This window comes from Gadus macrocephalus, chromosome 22 (genome assembly GCF_031168955.1).
Source record: "Gadus macrocephalus chromosome 22, ASM3116895v1".
In the NCBI taxonomy this organism is placed as follows: domain Eukaryota; kingdom Metazoa; phylum Chordata; class Actinopteri; order Gadiformes; family Gadidae; genus Gadus; species Gadus macrocephalus.
The window spans coordinates 6,793,404-6,813,403 of record NC_082403.1 but is presented as its reverse complement, the minus strand read 5'-3'; the positions used below and the strand labels follow the sequence as shown (position 1 = coordinate 6,813,403).

At 48.8% G+C, this 20,000-nt stretch overlaps 1 protein-coding gene across 3 annotated transcripts in view; it reads right to left on the bottom strand.

The window, feature by feature from the left end:
• Positions 1 to 20,000, bottom strand: part of LOC132451145 (solute carrier family 45 member 4) — a 40,217-nt gene that overhangs the window by 1,723 nt on the left and 18,494 nt on the right. For all 3 annotated transcript variants that reach the window (XM_060043469.1, XM_060043470.1, XM_060043471.1), the window contains 13 exons: positions 15,128 to 15,316; positions 11,637 to 11,816; positions 10,792 to 10,982; positions 10,043 to 10,220; positions 7,480 to 7,941; positions 6,590 to 6,984; positions 5,871 to 6,032; positions 5,563 to 5,662; positions 4,913 to 4,993; positions 4,663 to 4,793; positions 3,877 to 3,945; positions 3,303 to 3,457; positions 1 to 2,728 (listed from right to left, as the gene is read on the bottom strand). The exon at positions 1 to 2,728 is cut by the window's left edge and continues 1,723 nt beyond it. In XM_060043469.1, the coding sequence (XP_059899452.1) occupies positions 2,527 to 2,728; positions 3,303 to 3,457; positions 3,877 to 3,945; positions 4,663 to 4,793; positions 4,913 to 4,993; positions 5,563 to 5,662; positions 5,871 to 6,032; positions 6,590 to 6,984; positions 7,480 to 7,941; positions 10,043 to 10,220; positions 10,792 to 10,982; positions 11,637 to 11,816; positions 15,128 to 15,316 (2,495 nt within the window). In that variant the 3' untranslated portion in view covers positions 1 to 2,526. The remainder of the gene's footprint in view (positions 2,729 to 3,302; positions 3,458 to 3,876; positions 3,946 to 4,662; positions 4,794 to 4,912; positions 4,994 to 5,562; positions 5,663 to 5,870; positions 6,033 to 6,589; positions 6,985 to 7,479; positions 7,942 to 10,042; positions 10,221 to 10,791; positions 10,983 to 11,636; positions 11,817 to 15,127; positions 15,317 to 20,000) is intronic.

The following is a 20,000-nucleotide window of genomic DNA, read 5'->3' as shown; positions in this document are numbered from 1 at the left end:
TTATTCTGCACTCATCTAATGTCACTACATGCACCTGTAACCATTTTATAGTTACACCTTGCACTGTCCACTCACAGCTGCCTTTGGCCTCCATGCCATCAAGGATCGGCCAATCACACAACCAGAAGACAGAGGGAGGGACATCAAGATTGAATTAACACAGGCCTTTAACTCGAGCCACAACAAGAGAGGAAACCAAATAACCAACGGGTAAGGGAACCGAAAGTGATTGTTGTCCTTTTGGGCAGAGAATGCTACTTGGGTGAATTAAAACCACCCTTTTCCCGAAATTTTCTATGATTTAAACGTGCTTAAAATTGTAGTTTCCAACTTATACTCTACCGCCCAAAGGTTAACCTCTCAACAAGCTGACATTGTCCATCAAAGTAGGACTTGGATTACATTGAATTTCAACAATGGAGACGTGAACTAGACAGTATTCAGAAAAGATTTCAACTCACAGCCAGAGACATCTACTCTCCAATGTGTCCAACCATGTCCCTTAACAAGACACTCTTCCTCCAGGCACTGTATATCCCATCCCTACTTAACCTCAAACCCATTCAGATGGTTTCTACTACGTCTCACATCCATTCATATTTCTACTCTGTCTCCCATCCAGCACTGTTCTCCATCAAGTTTTAGTTTTCAGCCCCTGACAGCACAACCAGAAAGGCTCAAAGCCATACCAACAACATCTGATCTTCCCATTAATTGACACCCTGTTTCTGTCGAATAACTCCCCACTCATCTCCTCTTCCACAATCTTGATTAGAGGCTCGTTTGGTTTCACTGCTCCACCGTACAGCTTTGGGAAATCTGCTGAAGTAACAAGGGGGAAGGACCTATCGGAGGAAGGGGGCGATTGCTAGGCACCCCCTAAAAACCATCCACCTGGCTGTTTTCTTCCAGACCACAGATGACTCAATACTTTCATCAGCAAAAACAAAGAGAGCGGTCATGCATTGCAGACGTGGTGCTGACAGACGCGAAAGCGAAGTGAGGGGCGAGAGCAGAGAAGGCTGAATCCCATCCGATCCTGCCTGCTGCCTCACGTGTTTGTTTCGCAACCCCCCTCCCCAGAGCCACCGGCATGCAGCATATACAGAGTCCTGTTATTAGGATTCGTCAGATAAAACTTAGAAACAACCCAAAACAAAAGCCTTAACATCAGCCTTAACATTGTCGACGGAGATTCATTGTAGGACACCAAGTGTTGAGAAAGAAAAGGAAAATAAAGAAGTAGCACTGTTTTGTTTTTTTCAGCTTTGATTGACCTGGAGTAATGCCCCTAGCACTGCCCATATATTGCATTTGGCAACTTACCAGAAGTTGGGACTTTTAAGTGAATTCAGCTATGATCAAGATTCAAGTGTTTTTTTCTTTTTAACTCCTGGGTTAACCTTTTTAACAGAAAGCCCTCAGGACCCCGACGCTGTTCAGAGCGAGGGTGTCCTAAAACACGTTCGGCACGGGACTCTACAAGGAGCAGATGTGTCTCTCTGGGGGTCAATAAGACTTGACAGTATTATGCCGTGTTTAATGGAAATGGATCACACTGTGGTCAAGGAATTCCTCCCCCCCCCCCCCCGGGCAACAGTCCTGATTACGCTGAGCCATCGGAGAAGAGGTTTTTTTTGGATCATAAACAAGGCCAAAAGTCCCAAAATGTCTGAAGAAACATTGCTGTTCAAGAGTCTTAAAGCGACCGTAACCTGATCCCGTTTCTTCCACAGAGCAGAGCACGGATTGTCTTATGTCCCATGGTTCCGTGTGGTTTAGTGCGATGCCTGTTTTCGGACCAACAGACTAATTCCAACACAATTTTCGTCATCTGTAGTCCCAATCGGTGAGGAAGAACTCCGATGTTATTTTCCCATAATTGCAGCTTTCAGGGACAGGGTTAGTTTATCAGCTAGTCAACGTTGTCCACCATTGACCTCAACCGTAATCCCGAGGGATGGATCACGCATGTGTGTGTGTGTGTATGTGTGTATACGTGTATGTGTGTAAAACAAAGTCCCCTGAAGATTACTGTCCAGGTGGTTGCTCGTTAGCACCCCCTAGAGGCCCTGAGTGATATAAATGGATCTTTCACACACAAAAACAGGTTATTTTGTTGGATGTGTAGGAGAGGAATTTGGTTGATGGCTTGTCGTGATTGGTTGACGGCTGGCCAGGACTCGTGCTGAACCAATCAGGTGGCGACGACTCCGCCGGTCCCGAGCCAGAATGAATACGTTGGTTTGAACATCCACGGAAAAAACTAAAAGCCCGAAATAGGAGGTATTAGATCGGCCAGTGTCAGCTAGAGGTCCCATCTTCTCCCCTCCTTTTGGAACGCTATTTGGAAAGGTCAACGTTCTTCGCATTCATCAATCTCGGCTGGAAGACAAACGGACAAAGAGGCGGGTCTCCTTCGGTTGCTGGTTCCCTTGGTTATGGAGTCAATGGTATTGATTTCTGCGGCGGGCATCTCAACAGTTCTCTGCGAGGGTCCCGCCCTGTTCCAGGGGAGCCAAACGATCACAGAGCAGACTCGTTGCCCAGGTGACAGGAAGTGGAATTGTCGGTGGTGGTGGTGGTTGTGGTGACCGTACTGGTTTTCTTGCCGAGCCTCAGGAAGCTTGGTGTATCTATGACGACACTGACCGACAATCGGTTGCCATTGGTCTGTTCCGGCGCTGTCAAGGCCCGCCTCTCCAGCGCCTTAGCTGACTCCGCCTCCCTGTCAATCACAACGAGAATCAGACGAGAAAAGTGGTACAATTGATCACTATGACTGTTTAGTTTAGTTCATTGGTTGAGTTGACAGGGCAGTTTAACTGCTGCAGGTCGTTTTCACAGCCTCCTCACCTACAGAAGCCTTGTCTGACTTTGATTCGTCCCTCTGCATGAAAATTGACTGATAACTTGTGCAACTTTCAACCACAGTTCATTATTACCCAGGAGGAGCCAAGGCAGCCATGGTGCTTTGACTATACTGGTTTAATACCGACCAATCACAACCACATCAGGGGATCTTCCTCTAAACTAAAGTGGTGGTGTGATTCGCTCCGATTGAATGGGAACCCGGCTCTAACCGGGAATGAATAATTGGTTTGCAAGTTAAAAATCCCTTTTGATTCATTCAATGATAATGTTTGGAGGTCATTCAATCAATCCAATGTCCTTTTCAGGTAATATTCTCTTTCAAATCAAGGAAAACATTTACACCAGTGTATTCCTTTGAGAATTTTTTTCCCAGGGTTTCTCCTAGTTAGGACCAGTGGCCAAGGGCGTTAACGGTGGCTTCTCCTCACCCTCCGTGGGGCGCGGGGTAGATGACCAGGAACAGGGCGGTGAAGAAGCCCAGCAGGGAGCCCCCGGAGGCCACCATGGGAATGACGCGCACGCTGCCGCACGCCTCCACCACCGAGCCCAGCGCCGACGCCACCAGGATCTGGCTGATGTACACCTGGAGGGGGATCCAACAGCTTGATCCAACAGCGTGGGCCAAACAACCTAACCCTAACCAGAACTCTTTTAAACCTTAGACGTCGTTTGTAGATGGTTGCTGAAGCCTAGCATGACATATCCACCTAGCTACAACATAACATAACGTATCTAACTAGCTGCAGGTTCCAGTGTTACATAAAGCATGGCATTGCGTTCCTTTTTATAATTTTCTATATCAATTATGACAAAACATAACAAAAATGCTAATTAGAACCATTTAATTAAATGCTGTCTGCTTGGTCGGTGAATTAATGAATCACGCTAACGAACACAATTTATCTTGAATCCATTATATTCTTTTCTTATTTTTCCTTATTTTCACAACATATTGAACGTGGTTGAACGTGGATGCGTGGCCGGCCGGTTCCGGCTGCTTACCTGACAGGTTAGGATGGCACAGTCCACGCCGAAGCCTCTGCGGGAGTTACCGGGACTGTGGTGGACGTACTGCAGAGCGGGGGAACCGTACGGGCAGAGGGTTAGGTCAAGTCTCGAGTGGACACGACCACTCGAGATGTCATATGAGACAGATTTTCTAAATGGCTTGTAAAGGCTAATCTCACTCACACCCGGTGGCATGTCATGGGACCTTTAAGCTGAGCTCGGAGGACGATAGCAGTACCTTTAACCAGCCAGTAAGCTCAGGCCCGAGGGAAGGCCCAATTAGGGCTGATTGGTTTTAGGTGTGTGAGGGGGGACAGTGGATTTATGAATCGTAAAGCTCTAAAAGCTTAGCGAGATTAATAGCTGATTAGAACAAGCTTTTCCAGGATATTACAATGATTATAATCAACAAACGCACTGCCAAACAAAATAACAAACAGGGCGAACAACAACAAAATGGCGAGGACGTTTAGACCAAAGCAAAGTCTTGACTTTGTTCCATTTCCTCTCTGAAGTGCGACCGAACATCTTCCCAGAGCCAGTCAGAAGCATTTAAACATTTCCACTTTTTTATGGGTGTACTAGAAATTTCTACCACATCAACACTGTTATAAATATATGCGGTGTGTGTGTGTGTGTCTATGTGTGTGTGTGTGTCTATGTGTGTGTGTGTGTGTGTGTGTGTGTGTGTGTGTGTGTGTGTGTGTGTGTGTGTGTGTGTGTGTGTGTGTGTGTGTGTGTGTGTGTGTGTGTGTGTGTGTGTGTGTGTGCACTTGTTACCCTTTTGATCTCGTGGTACTGGCCCAGCAGGGCGTAGGGACAGTAGGAGATGCTCATAGAGATCACCCCCATGCTACTGATCATCACCATGGCAACGTAGACGTTGGGGAAAATCGCCATGATGGCGGTGCCTGAAGGAAGGAAGGGAAGACAAGATGTGACCCTGAATTAACTTTGGTCCTGTTTTTTTATTTGTTCCAAGCCTAGTATTTCTATGTTCTACTACAGCAGCCGGGTGTTGAGAACTCACCGACGGAGAACGCCAGAGTACCAACGATGTAGATGACCTTGATGCTCAGGTCAAAGTTGTCCAGATACTTCTGAAGGATGGCTGAGAGAGAGAGCCAGAGAAAGAGAAAGGAGAGCGGGATTCAGAATTTAGAGTGTGTTGCTGTACGCTACATATGATCATATTATAAGTCATCCATGGTATTCAATTCATTCTAATAAAATGTTTCCATGAATTGCCTGAACAGCTTATACAACCATCTCAGTATTTAAGTGAGTGAGTGCGTCACTGTGTATAATTGTATGTATAAGTGTGTGTTTAAGTGTGTGTGTTTAAGTGTGTGTGTTTAAGTGTGTTTAAGTGTGTTTAAGTGTGTGTTTAAGTGTGTGTGTGTGTGTGTGTTTAAGTGTGTTTAAGTGTGTGTGTGTGTTTAAGTGTGTGTGTGTGTGTGTGTGTGTGTGTGTGTGTGTGTGTGTGTGTGTGTGTGTGTGTTTAAGTGTGTGTGTGTGTGTTTAAGTGTGTGTGTTTAAGTGTGTGTGTGTGTGTTTAAGTGTGTGTTTAAGTGTGTGTGTGTGTGTTTAAGTGTGTGTGTGTGTGTGTGTGTGTGTGTTTAAGTGTGTGTGTGTGTTTAAGTGTGTGTGTGTGTGTGTGTGTGTGTGTGTGTGTGTTACCCGAGCATACAGCAGCTGTCATGGCGTATATGACCAGCCCCCAGCAACCCATCTGGACTCCTCTGTGGTAGTTATCTAGCGCTGTGGAGTTAGCCGGCGCCTGGACACACACACACACACACACACACACACACACACACACACACACACACACACACACACACACACACACACACACACACACACACACACACACACACACACACACACACACACACACACACACAAGTTTGTTTACAAGTTTGTTTCTATTTGCGTGTCGTTACACGTGCGTGCGTGCGTGCGTGCGTGCGTGCGTGCGTACTCACGGTGGGGTCTCCATGGTAGATGACCTGTCCCATGAAGTCTGTGTAGAAGACGGCCTCAGCGATGATGGAGAACCAGGTGAGCAGGTGGCACACACACAGCCTCAGCAGCTCCGGGGGCATCTTCAGCATGGACATCCACAGCAGCTGAACCGTGGTCTCCACCTGGAGGGGGAGGGTGGGGGGGGGGGGGGGGGGGGGGGGGGTCAGGGCTCAGTCCATCCACCAACATCTGTCGTGTTTGCTTGTGTCATGAATCACATTTAATTCCATCATCTCTTCATCTTCCCATCCGTCCGTTCCTCGTTCAAATCTTCCAACCCTAAATCTCTATTCCCCTTCCATTAATCCTATTTAATCCGTCCGTCCGTCTGCCCTCCCTCCAGCCAACCTTCCTCCCTGGGAGTCATCACTCCGTCATCCATCCGTCCAGCCCACCTCTCTCCCTCACTCTTTCCATCCATCACTTCCAACACGACGACCTCTCACCACCTCTCTCCCTCCCTCCTCACCTCCTCCGCCATCCCTCCCCTATTCTTCCCTTCCTCCATCCCTCCCCTCTCCCTCCAACACTCTCCCTCTCCTCCCCTATTCCTCCCTTCCCGATCCTCCTCTCCTCCATCTCTCCCCCTCTCCTCCTCCCCTCCCCCCCTCCCTCCCTCCCCTCTCTGCTCCTCCATATCCCCTCCCCTCTCCCTCTCCCCCTCCCCCTCCCCCCTCACCTCCACGTCGCTCTCCGTGTCCCCGCTGGAGGAGGAGGCGGTGTGGACGCTCTGGTGGCGGATCCTCCTGCTGCCCCTGTTCATCCTGCTGCCCTGCCCCTGCCCCTGCCCCTGCTGCTGCTGCTGCTGCTGCTGCTGGTGGTGGTGGTGGTGGTGGTGGTGCCTCCGCTCCTCCTCCACCTCACACACGTCGTTCATGCTGCGCGAGGGCTTGATGAGCAGCGTGGCGTTGGGGTTGTGGCCGCGGCGCCGGGGCTGGTGGCTGAGGCGGCAGCGGCGGCTGCCCACGCGGCCGTAGTAGGAGAAGGTGCAGGAGGGCTGGCGGTAGAAGGTGTGGTGGCGGCGCGACGACAGCGCCAGCTGCTGCTGGCGGGCCGGCGCGCCCGTGCTGGCCGCTGCGGGTGGGGGTGAGGGGGAGGGTTTGGTGAGTGAGTTAACATTGAGGTTTAGGGGATCGATTTCTGCCTTGAACTGGAATGTGGTACAAACTGAATGACAAATAAGACTGAGGTGAGGTTTTAAGGTCTAATTCACGGACACACTTTGTTGGGAAGCATCTCTACTGATATGTTACGCCACAAAAGAAGTTACCAACCGTGTGTCCAGATTCCTTAAGCTACTCTGAACTTTTCTGGTTCTTTTTTAGAAAGTTGTTTTTGATCGGATTAAAGCTCAATAACTAGAGGGTCGAATGCAAATGTAACAATAAGGGCCCAAGGGTCAATGTTTCCATTACATTGAAATACAGAGATTTATTGATACTATGTCGACGACATTACGATATGAAAAACAAATAGACAAAACCAAGTGTACTAAAACAGTTTGCACCAATTACACAGTAGGTGGAGGATGTATGTTCTCTGGTTCATAATGAGGCCGAGGGCCCTCACCTTTCACCATGCCGGCCTTGTGCGCCTGGCCCTTCGCGCTGATGCCGTTCACGCTGGCCCGGTTAGCGTTCCCCACGTTGGCCAGCAGCCGGCCGTTGGGCGTGTGCTGCTCGCTGAGCCGGTTGTGGAGCAGCGCCTCCTGGCCGTCGTCGTTGTCCATCTCCTGCAGGAAGGCCGAGAGGCGGGAGACCCGGGCCGCCGGCGGCGAGCGGGACCGGCGGTCGCCGTCGGGGTCCTCCTCGGGGTGGAGGTGGTCCGGGGGCGGCGGGGGAGAGCCGCGGTGGGAGAACAAGGACAGGGTCCGGGTGGGGGAGCCGTGGCAGGAGGACAGGTGGTCGGCGAAGATGGAGGGCTCGATCTGCTGCAGGAACAGGGTCTCGTGGTCCATGTGGTCCATGTGGTCCAGGTGGTCCATGTGGTCCAGGGTGGCGTCGGCCATGGCCAGCACGCTGTCGCTCTTACCTGCAGACGGAGCGGGGAGGAACACTGGTTAGATAGAGTAGAGAGAGTCGAGAGAGGGAGGTAGACACTGTGGAGCATACAGTGATAGAGAAGGGGTTAAATAGAGTAGAGAGGTGGATAGAGGGAGGTAGACACTGTGGAGCATACAGTGATAGAGAAGGGGTTAAATAGAGTAGAGAGGTGGATAGAGGGAGGTAGACACTGTGGAGCATACAGTGATAGAGAAGGGGTTAAATAGAGTAGAGAGGTGGATAGAGGGAGGTAGACACTGTGGAGCATACAGTGATAGAGAAGGGGTTAAATAGAGTAGAGAGGTGGATAGAGGGAGGTAGACACTGTGGAGCATACAGTGATAGAGAAGGGGTTAAATAGAGTAGAGAGGTGGATGGATGGAGGTAGACACTGTGGAGCATACAGTGATAGAGAAGGGGTTAATAGAATAGAGTAGAGAGGTGGATGGATGGAGGTAGACACTGTGGAGCATACAGTGATAGAGAAGGGGTTAAATAGAGTAGAGAGGTGGATGGATGGAGGTAGACACTGTGGAGCATACAGTGATAGAGAAGGGGTTAAATAGAGTAGAGAGGTGGATGGATGGAGGTAGACACTGTGGAGCATACAGTGATAGAGAAGGGGTTAAATAGAGTAGAGAGGTGGATAGAGGGAGGTAGACACTGTGGAGCATACAGTGATAGAGAAGGGGTTAAATAGAGTAGAGAGGTGGATAGAGGGAGGTAGACACTGTGGAGCATACAGTGATAGAGAAGGGGTTAAATAGAGTAGAGAGGTGGATAGAGGGAGGTAGACACTGTGGAGCATACAGTGATAGAGAAGGGGTTAAATAGAGTAGAGAGGTGGATAGAGGGAGGTAGACACTGTGGAGCATACAGTGATAGAGAAGGGGTTAAATAGAGTAGAGAGGTGGATAGATGGAGGTAGACACTGTGGAGCATACAGTGATAGAGAAGGGGTTAAATAGAGTAGAGAGGTGGATAGAGGGAGGTAGACACTGTGGAGCATACAGTGATAAAGAAGGGGTTAAATAGAGTAGAGAGGTGGATAGAGGGAGGTAGACACTGTGGAGCATACAGTGATAAAGAAGGGGTTAAATAGAGTAGAGAGGTGGATAGAGGGAGGTAGACACTGTGGAGCATACAGTGATAGAGAAGGGGTTAAATAGAGTAGAGAGGTGGATAGAGGGAGGTAGACACTGTGGAGCATACAGTGATAGAGAAGGGGTTAAATAGAGTAGAGAGGTGGATAGAGGGAGGTAGACACTGTGGAGCATACAGTGATAGAGAAGGGGTTAAATAGAGTAGAGAGGTGGATAGAGGGAGGTAGACACTGTGGAGCATACAGTGATAGAGAAGGGGTTAAATAGAGTAGAGAGGTGGATAGAGGGAGGTAGACACTGTGGAGCATACAGTGATAGAGAAGGGGTTAAATAGAGTAGAGAGGTGGATAGAGGGAGGTAGACACTGTGGAGCATACAGTGATAGAGAAGGGGTTAAATAGAGTAGAGAGGTGGATGGATGGAGGTAGACACTGTGGAGCATACAGTGATAGAGAAGGGGTTAAATAGAGTAGAGAGGTGGATAGAGGGAGGTAGACACTGTGGAGCATACAGTGATAGAGAAGGGGTTAAATAGAGTAGAGAGGTGGATGGATGGAGGTAGACACTGTGGAGCATACAGTGATAGAGAAGGGGTTAAATAGAGTAGAGAGGTGGATAGAGGGAGGTAGACACTGTGGAGCATACAGTGATAGAGAAGGGGTTAAATAGAGTAGAGAGGTGGATGGATGGAGGTAGACACTGTGGAGCATACAGTGATAGAGAAGGGGTTAAATAGAGTAGAGAGGTGGATAGAGGGAGGTAGACACTGTGGAGCATACAGTGATAGAGAAGGGGTTAAATAGAGTAGAGAGGTGGATAGAGGGAGGTAGACACTGTGGAGCATACAGTGATAAAGAAGGGGTTAAATAGAGTAGAGAGGTGGATAGAGGGAGGTAGACACTCTGAACATATTGGTTGGTTGGAAAGGAGGAGAAGCATAAAATAATTCATGCTTAAACAAAAGTTGCCCGGCCCCGGGCAACTTACTCCGAATAAGCTCCACCTCCCGGAAGTCTATGTCTATATTGCCATTCTCCGATTGGTCGTCTTCGTACGGGTCGTAAAGGCCGTAGCTGTCCATCAGCTCATCTTCGCCGATCATGGTCAGCTGTGGAGCAGCACCAGTCTTCCCAGAGGTTAAAGCGTGGGGGTGCTCTGGACTCTCCTGATGAAGAAGAGAATAACATATAATGCATCAACTGCTATGTTAAAAGGGTAGCCATCACACTCTTTTTCTAACACAAGAGAGTTCTGCTCAATACGCGGGTAGTGATACACAGATCGGTCTGCGACTACCAAAACATCCCAGAGATGCTGAACCACTCATCACATTTGTCACTTTTCCCATATCGGCTCAAAGCAGAACACAAATCAAATGGGCCTCGCCTTTATGGAGGGAAGACAAAACAATGGTGATGGTGTAACACAACAAACAGCAACAGACAAGGGCTTAACGCTCAGCATGAAGGCGTGTTGTGGTATTGTGATATCATAGGACATCTGAAGCCTTTTGGGGTGAAAAGAGGTGGGGCCAAAAAATGAATACATACAAAAAGAAATGAAAGCACACACACAAACACAGTCACACACAGTCTCATGCGCACACAGCCACACACACACACACACACACACACACACACACACACACACACACACACACACACACACACACACACACACACACACACACACACACACACACACACACACACACACACACACACACACACAGCTACCTGGTCGATGCGGTCGCCCTGCGGGGAGTACTGCTGCTCGTCGATGCTGAGCAGGTGCAGCACCACGGAGATGGTGAAGAAGAAGGCGGCGAACACGAAGAGGATCTGCTCCTGGGACTTGAAGATCTGACCCAGGAAGGTGTGGGTCCAGTCCAGGCCCCCCAGGGCGTAGCCCACCGCCCCGCCCAGACCTGTGTAGCAACACACCGGGACACACACGCACACACACATACACATACACAGACACAGACACACACACAGACAGAGACTCACGTACACACACATAGAGGCACACACAAATACATAGACACACACACACGCACACAATAGAAATGATCAGCAACGATTTATGAAAGATTATTTCATGATATTTGTATGTGAAGATAGACATTAGGCTAAACATAGGCTATTTGAGGATGGGATTAGATCAAGTAAGATAATGAAATTCGGTTGTCACAGCAGAAAGCAGAGGAAGTAACAAAAACTTAAAAGAGATGCAACACTAAAACAAGATTCAAAGGCCTAATAAAAGCAAGTCGTAGGCTAAACATTGTTTTAGGATTAACATAGGTGTATGCTAGAGTTACACTAGAGGTCAGCGAACCATAAGCTAGTTATAGGCTAAACGTAGGCCAGTATTAAGCTAAGGTAGGCTAGTTTTAGGCCCAATCCCATTTCTACCCCTTGCCCCTTCCCCTTACCCCTCCCCCTTGTTTTGAAGGGCTAAGGGGAAGGGGTAAGGGGTAGAAATGGGATTGGGCCTTAGGCTAGCGTTTCAGCAAGCAGTGGGCTAAGCCTTGAGCTAGGTGCCGTCTAAACGGGGGCTGGCGGTGGGGGAGCCGTACCGGCCGAGGCGGCGTGGATGTTCAGGGCCATGTCCTGCTCCTCCGTGTTGGCCACGTCCAGGAGGTACGCTCGGATGGGGCCGTCCGAGGCGTCGGCGCTGAAGTCCAACACCACCACCCCCAGCACCGTCAGCACGATCCCTATTGGCTGGCTCCCCTGCTTGTCACCCAGCGCCAGACCTAGAGCGGGGCGGGGCGGGGGAACCAAGAGGAAGACGTGGCCGTTGTTGATGAGTCAGTCCATTGACCCGAGGACGGACCGCCACATTCGATGTCGAGGGGGTGAGGCGGAGGGAGAAAGGGGGAGAAGGTTGGGAGGGAGGGAGGGAGGGGGGGGCGGGGAAAGATCCTCAGGGATAGTTTAAAACCGATCGTCGCATCATTACGTTTTAAATGCACGGGCCCAGTGGCGACGAGTGAGTGAGGGGTACCCACTGGTGGCATTCAGTATTGTTGTAACCATGGGTACACGACTAAGGAAACTCTCATTCATAGATCACGACACCGGACGCCTGTTCTTATTCCAGTAAATTAGCAGTTAAAAATCTGCATGCCTGTGTGTGTGTGTGTGTGTACGTGGATGTTTCTCACACACACACAACACACACACACACACACACACACACTGACGCAGCATGTGTTTCTGGCCACGTCCTTCTCCCTGTGTGAACCACTCGCTCGGTGGGAGCGCGGCTGTTTGTGTGCTCGTACGGGGGGGGGGGGGGGGGGGGACAATAGAGTGGCGACTCACAACTGGCTGCGGCTGGCAGACAGACAGGAAGTTAATTGTGATTGGCGGAGAGGGGCGGGAGCAAACAGGAAGCATTTTCCTGTGAACTGTCTCGTCCCGCGTTCCCATGTCACCGCGCGTGCCCACGCGGGCCTGTCCCCGCAAGGTGGTATATTTATACGTGTGTGTGTGTTTGTTTGTGTGTTCGTGTGTGTGTGTTCGTGTGTGTGTGTGTGTGTGTGTGTGTGTGTGTGTGTGTGTGTGTGTGTGTGTGTGTGTGTGTGTGTGTGTGTGTGTGTGTGTGTGTGTGTGTGTACACTTTCTCGCTGTTGTCTTGCCCCTTACTTTCCTTTCTCACACCGATAGAGGTCAGAGGTCAACATGTCACTGAGCCCACCAACCACTCAACACACACACACACACACAAACACACACACATGCACACACGAGATCGCACTCATTCATTTGTTTCTCCTTATCTCTCTTTAGCACACAAACTATTTTCCCGTTTGTCCAATCTATGTGTGCATGCTGACAGTGTTATCCATGTGTGTGTGCGTCCGTATGTACGCGTGCGTACGGGCATTCATGCATGTGCATGGTCAATAACACATCCAGGACTATGTGCATAACGATGAGCTATACATCCATCAGCTAATTGATTGCCAGTGGATCGATACAGATCCTGTATAATGTAGCAGAGGTTGGATGCATTCGACCTCCATCTGGTTCTGCTGACGTCAAGGACTGTGACCTTCGAGGCGACGGGTTAGCCATACTGATCGCGTCTAAAACTCTGGTGCTTCAAACTACAGATCTGCAATCAGAGGGTTGTGCGCCCATGACCCCACACACACACACACACTCAACAATGAAAATGAGATGCGACCAAAGTCGTGCGTGTTTTACCACTGCTCTTACAAACAGCCCTGACATCGTAAATGACCAACCAAGCCTAATTCACCGCCACGGTCGGAGTCTCCATCAACGGCAGTCGACTGAACTGCCTCGCTCTGCTTTTGGCAGAAAAGATGCCGTTTGGTACCCCGCCCCCCACCCCTACCCCCACCACAGCGAAAGCGTTTGCCAGTGTGGGCAAGTCAGCGTGAGAAAAGCCCTTTTAGTGGAGCTGACAGAATCCCTCCGTTTGGGTTCATTCCCTCCTAGACCAACCGTGTCCAAGGGACGGAAAAAAAAGAATGAGGGCCTTAATCCCCAAATGGATCGAGATCTCTCTCTCTCTCTCTCTCTCTCTCTCTCTCTCTCTCTCTCTCTCTCTCTCTCTCTCTCTCTCTCTCTCTCTCTCTCTCTCTCTCTCTCTCTCTCTCTCTCTCTCTCTCTCTCTCTCTCTCTCTCTCTCTCTCTCTCTCTCCCTCTCTCTCTCCCTCCCCTCTCTCTCTCCCCTCTCTCTCTCTCTCTCTTTCTGTGTAAGGAAGGAGACAGGAGACATTCCCTTTTACGGTAACTCTCTCCCTCTCTCTCTCTGATTACAATGCAGCACTCTTAGCTCCTTGCACGATACCAACTCTCATCTCGATTTTAATTTATCACAATAAACACTAAAACGGCCCCCGCCGAGGGATCAGTCAAGTGTTATCTGCACTAATCTTAATTGACCTAGCACTATGTTGTTATTGTCGTTGATACGATAAAAGGCTCAGTCCTGAATGCAGCGACACGGGTTCGATTCCTACCCGTGGTCATTTGCTGCATGTCCTCCCTCTATCTCCACTACATTCATCTCTAACTCACTCAATAATAAAGCATAAAAATGCACGCCATCGGCTTCACCCCTGCAATAGTTTGCCATCGACTATCGCCCCGTTCAGGAGGTTTAAATGAAGACGGCGCGACCACAGAGGAACGGCCACTGACAGTGGATCACCCCCCCCCCCCACAGGGGGACGCTGTCCTCCACCAGGCCTCTGGGGAGGACGGTACGAGCTGTCAGAGTCAAACAGCCGGGAGGATCACAGACCAGGAACTCAAAGGTAGGGAGGGGCAGCCTCCGGTTTTACCGGTACGTTGGCATGGGTTATTTTAAGCCGGTTTCATATTGTCAAACAGATCTGATATCATTGTCGTCAAATGACAACAATGATATCGTACTGTGTTGTCTACTGGAAAACTTTGTTATGCTGACACTCACTATAACCCATCTAAAGGACAATCCCTAGTGGCAGGGAGGGTTAAGAGTGTCACGTCCAAACTTTAACCACAGGGCTGCCTTGAGTGCCAATCAATCTTCTATTAATAATCCATGAAGCATGATGGATCTTTTTGAATGAAATTTCCCTTGTCAGAGCACTGCAAGAGATACGTCTGTCCCAGACATTGAGTAATGTGTCTGTCACAGAACAATTCACCTGAATGTCTGGGGGTGAGCTGCATTTGGGGATCACGGGTTAGCATCGGCGTGCATTAGTAACAGGTCAAAGTGTACTGTGCTTCTTCAGCGCTAAAATAATGGGTTCAAGGGTCACAAACTGGTTTGGAACCACTTGCGTTTAGCTGAAGGCCAATGATCAACATAGAGGGGGAGTTAATTTGGTTGGCCCAGAGCAAAGAAGTCCTCAATGAATCAGTCCTGCTTACTTTCCTGACCATATAATGGTCGCCTTGATGCATCTACAGAGACTACGGCACCTTGCAAAAATCTCGGAAGTGCAAGAAGAACTTTGACGAGGGGTACGCGTTTGTGTACGTTTCCTCCGCAATCTCGTCACTTTGTACCGACGACCTCGCCGCGCCCCCCACTCACCCATCAGAGAGCCGTTGAGGAAGAGGGCCACGCCCAGCAGGGTGCCCACGCACAGGGCCAGGATGAAGGGCCGGCGGCGGCCCCAGGCCAGCGTGCAGCGGTCGCTGGCCGAGCCGATCAGGGGCGTGACCAGCAGGCCCAGGATGGGGCTCAGGAACCAGGTGAGGCTGTAGTACTGCTCCGGGAGGCCTGGTGGGACAGGGGGAGGGAGACACAGGGGGGGAGACACAGGGGGGGAGACACAGGGGGGGAGACACAGGGGGGAAGACGCAGGGGGAGGGACACAGGGGGGAGACACAGGGGGGAAGACGCAGGGGGGAAGACGCAGGGGAAGGGACACAGGGGGAGAGACACAGGGGGGAGACACAGGGAGAGAGACACAGGGAGAGAGACACAGGGAGAGAGACACAGGGGGAGATGAGGAGAGGAGAGAGACACAGAGAGAGAGAAAGAGAGAGGGGGGGGAGACACAGGGAGAGATGAGGAGAGGAGAGAGACACAGAGAGAGATGGAGAGAGGAGAGAGACACAGAGAGAGATGGAGAGAGGAGAGAGACAGAGAGAGGGGGGAGACGTAGGGAGAGATGGGGTGGGGGAGAGGGACACATGGAGAGATGGGGAGAGAGGGACAGGGAGAGATAGGGGGAGAGACACGGGGAGAGAGAGACACAGGGAGAGATGGGGGAGAGACATAGACAGGGAGAGATGGGGGAGAGAGAGTTAGACGTCATGTTTGATACTCAAAGGCATCATCTTTGAGTATTAAAATAAGGAAAGCACAAAGGGTTTAGGGCAGTGGTTCCAAACCTTTGAATATAGGTGTATGACTTAAAAATAGATAAGACACATGCAGCGGCTGAGTAGGAGTGCCAGCGGTCCTTTTATACTCACTTATTACTAAGGAGGCCATGGCCAGAGGGAAGCAGCAGAAAGAAAAACGTCAGCAACGCTGCTAATGCTCCCAGTGTGCTGATTGAGCAACCACAAATTATCGCCAAAGATGACAATGGAAAACATGACAATGAAAAACATATTAAGTTCTGCACCAAGCAACACTATTTCTTAAATAATAACAAGTCATAATACTATATTTACTGAACAATATTCATTATATATTAAGGGATTGTCTATTTTTATATAATATAATAATAATATAATAATCAAATCCCAGGTGCCACCTGCAGTACCTGTACCACAGGTTGAAAACACTGGGTTAGAGGTCATCTGGCTCAGGGACACCAACAGGACATTAGGGGATCAAACCCAGAATACTTGAAGTATTCAAACACACTAACCCCTGGAATGGAATGAGTGGGAACATAACCAGGAACTGCCCTTTGAAGTACATCTACAACACATTACAACACGTTACGTTCACAAAGACTAGACACAGTCAATCGCCAAGACAAACCACTAGGTGGCAGATGTTACAACACCAGGAGAGGGTCCATCCAAACCGCGGTCTACCTCTATGAACATCAATGTGATGCTTTCTCCTGCTGATCCCTCAGTTCTCCAACCCTTATCCCCTGCATCCAGAGTGTAAAGACCCCAGGCTACAGACGAGCTGTCATTGACTTATCTAGAACGATCCATCGTCCTCCCTCCCGCAGTACTTTTCCACAGCCTTCTCCCCTCCTTGTGTTGATCACATGGTTCGCACAGAGGGCTCCTGATTGGCCACAACGCCCCCCTGACCTTGAGTGAATCACTGGATCACCCCGACAGCTTAAATCCAGCTAAAAGGGGGAACCAAGCCCCCCCTGAATCCTCTGATGGCCCCCCCTCTACACACGTCTTCAAGACAGCCGTGTATAACCCTGACTATGAGTATGCTCTGTCCGTGCATCAGGACACGGCTGGAGGAGTTAACGACTTAACGACTACCCATGCATTCATCAAATGATCAGACCTGTAATTAGTGTAATGAGGGTCATCTGTGTTGGCCGATGACACAGCCTCTCAGAAAAGAGGCTATTCAACAACAAGTGTGAGGACAGGTGTGTCGCATTAGGGCTTGATCAGCTGGTATGTCTGGGACGTTCACGCCTTCCAAAGCATTCGTCAACAAAACAGATACAAAACAATAACTGGTTTGACAGCTAGGCTAAAACAAAAGGGTAGTTTAGAGCCAATATGTGAAGACGTAAGAGGTGAAAATAGATATGACGGTTATCACAAAGGATAAGGGTGGAATAAAAGGGATGGGAGAATATCGAGAGAAGAAAGTAAGAAAGGAAGAAATAGTGAAGGGGAGAAGTGCTTTCAAGAAAGAAAGCAACAAAAAAACAGGGAACAAAGAAACCCAGAGTGTCTTCCCAAGGGACACAAATGTCAATGGCTGAGTGCTGTGTCCCATTAGCAGATCAGATTTTCCAAGTGATTCCAGCAACAGAGGTAAACCTTCTCCTAAATACACCTCGTTAAGGGCAAACCAATTAGTGCTTATCCACCTGACCTAATAAGCTCCCCACGCACTCTTTGATGTTGACTGTTTTGTGCCATTATTGCCAATTAATACAATTGATTTATTAGAAAAGCATGCTAGTGCATGTCTTTTTCCAACCGTGCTCCTTGGTAATTTGCCGAGATAGGATAGAAGCAACAACAAGAGACGATGACAAAATGACTCAGACACTGATGGGACTTTGTCTGAGTTCATGACTATGCCCCATGTGGATAGGCTGGTAATCGGACATACTCTGTCTGTGATGGACAATTGTCGTGATATTTGTTTGTGTATTGTGTGACTTGGTGAGTTTATGTCTTGTTTGTACCTAGGTGATATGTTCAGGCCATGACAAACTGAACAATGTGTGTGGATTTATGTCTCACTTCTGTGGATTCTTGATAATGGTGGTTGTTTTTGTACACTCTGGCAGAATGTCTTGCCGTTGCTATAATCTGGAGGACCAGTGGTTGCAACGTGCAACAAACTTTTTGTACAAAGCCTGCTGTGTTCAAACAAGCTACTCTATTGTCCCCTGTGGCTGTAAACCTGTGTGCTACTGTGGAACTCTGGAACCGGGGCTTGACCCTGGTTGCCACGGTGACCAGGTCTTGGGAACCCTGTGACCACAGAGACTCCATCACCTCCACTTCCTGCCCGCCTCCTAATATGGAGTCATTCACACCAAACTTCCTGTTCCGGAAGTTTTGTAAAGAATAAAATAAAAAAAGGACTCCTTAGCCAACCTATTTTCTGTGCATTTTTTTTCTCACAAAAAGTATATACACACCGGTATACATAAATGCATACACACAACCCCAAACACAGTCTTCAACACACACATAAACAAAAGATAGTGATCTTTCTGTCTGTATGCATGTAAACAGTTGGACAACAAACAACAGGAAAAGAAGCCTGACCAAGCAAATAGTTCACACACACATACACGCATGCACGCACGCACACACGCACGCACACACGCACGCACACACAATACTGAGAGAATTCAAGATCAGGAAGTATTTACAAGAAGGTGACAGCAGAGATGGATTGAAAATAACCCAAATTCAGAAAAACAAATCAAACAACCGATTCGTAGCGGGGATGCTTATCACAGAGCAGGAGGAAGATGAATGTGAGAAAGCACGTAGGATGAAGGAGAACCTTAGCACAAGTACATTGCGTGTGTGCAAAATAACTAAATATAAAATTATATGAATAAAAAATACCTGATTGGACCGGAGAAGAAGGGAGAGTTCATATTAAGAAGAGAGAGACCACAGTGAAGGAGGGAGCAAAACTGAAAATAAAAAAAACTTTAGAGAAGAGACAAATTGGTGTATCAAAGGGTTCATTTGAAAATGGCTCCGCTTGGGTGTTATGAAGTGATGGTGAACATTCCCTTGTTATTTTTCAATAAATTGTCTAACGTTGGTAAAAGGGAGTATTCTCCTTTTTAACAACGGGTGAGTGAGTGTGTTCATTAAGGAGAAAGCGAAAGAGGTTCACATCTGAATGGATACGGACAGGGCTGTTGGATAATGGTAGGAAGTAGAGAGACCCAATCCCTCCCAATCAGTCATCAAAGCAATGGTTTTACGGCGCAACACAATTGCTGGGGCTGGGCACTCCCTCTCACACACACACACACACACACACACACACACACACACACACACACACACACACACACACACACACACACACACAATAAGACTGTTAGGGTAAGGACTGCACATTAGTACTACTAAATCTGGGCTTATGTGCGTGTGTGTGCGCGTGCTTGCCTTCATGTGTGCGTTCATATGTGTGTGTTTGAAAAAGACTCCATTCAGGAATGTGCCAACAAATAACTGATTTATACAAAGTAGAACCAAGAGCATTTTAGGTCAGGTGGCGGTCCAAACGCTTCGGTTGCTATAATACAAATAAACGTACTGTTGTTTCAGCTTTCAAAGAGAGGAAAACCACAGGAACACTACACTTCTCTGTCTCCTGGAAGGCGAGGGGATGACTTTGTGTTGGGATGTGCATCATATCCAGTCCTCAACTGCTCTTTCTCCCCCAGGGAAAACAATGCGATTGGCTGCTTTCTCACACTCCCTCCAATGTAAGACCTTGTGATTGGCTACTTTCTCACATACCCTGACGATGTCAAAATAACTGACGGGCTACCTTCTCAGATACCTCCCAAGGTAAAACAACTTCATGGGCTGCATTCTCACAAGCCCGTCCAAGACAAACAATGAGATTGGATGCTTTCTCACGTACCCAACTCAGCAAAACAAGGATATTGGCAACTTCCTTACATGCCTGCCGAAGGAAAAACAACGTAATTGGCTCATTTCTCACAAGGCCCAGTTTGGTGAGAAAACAACAGCAGACAGAGAGGCCTAACCAACAATAATTTACATGTATTTGTGTG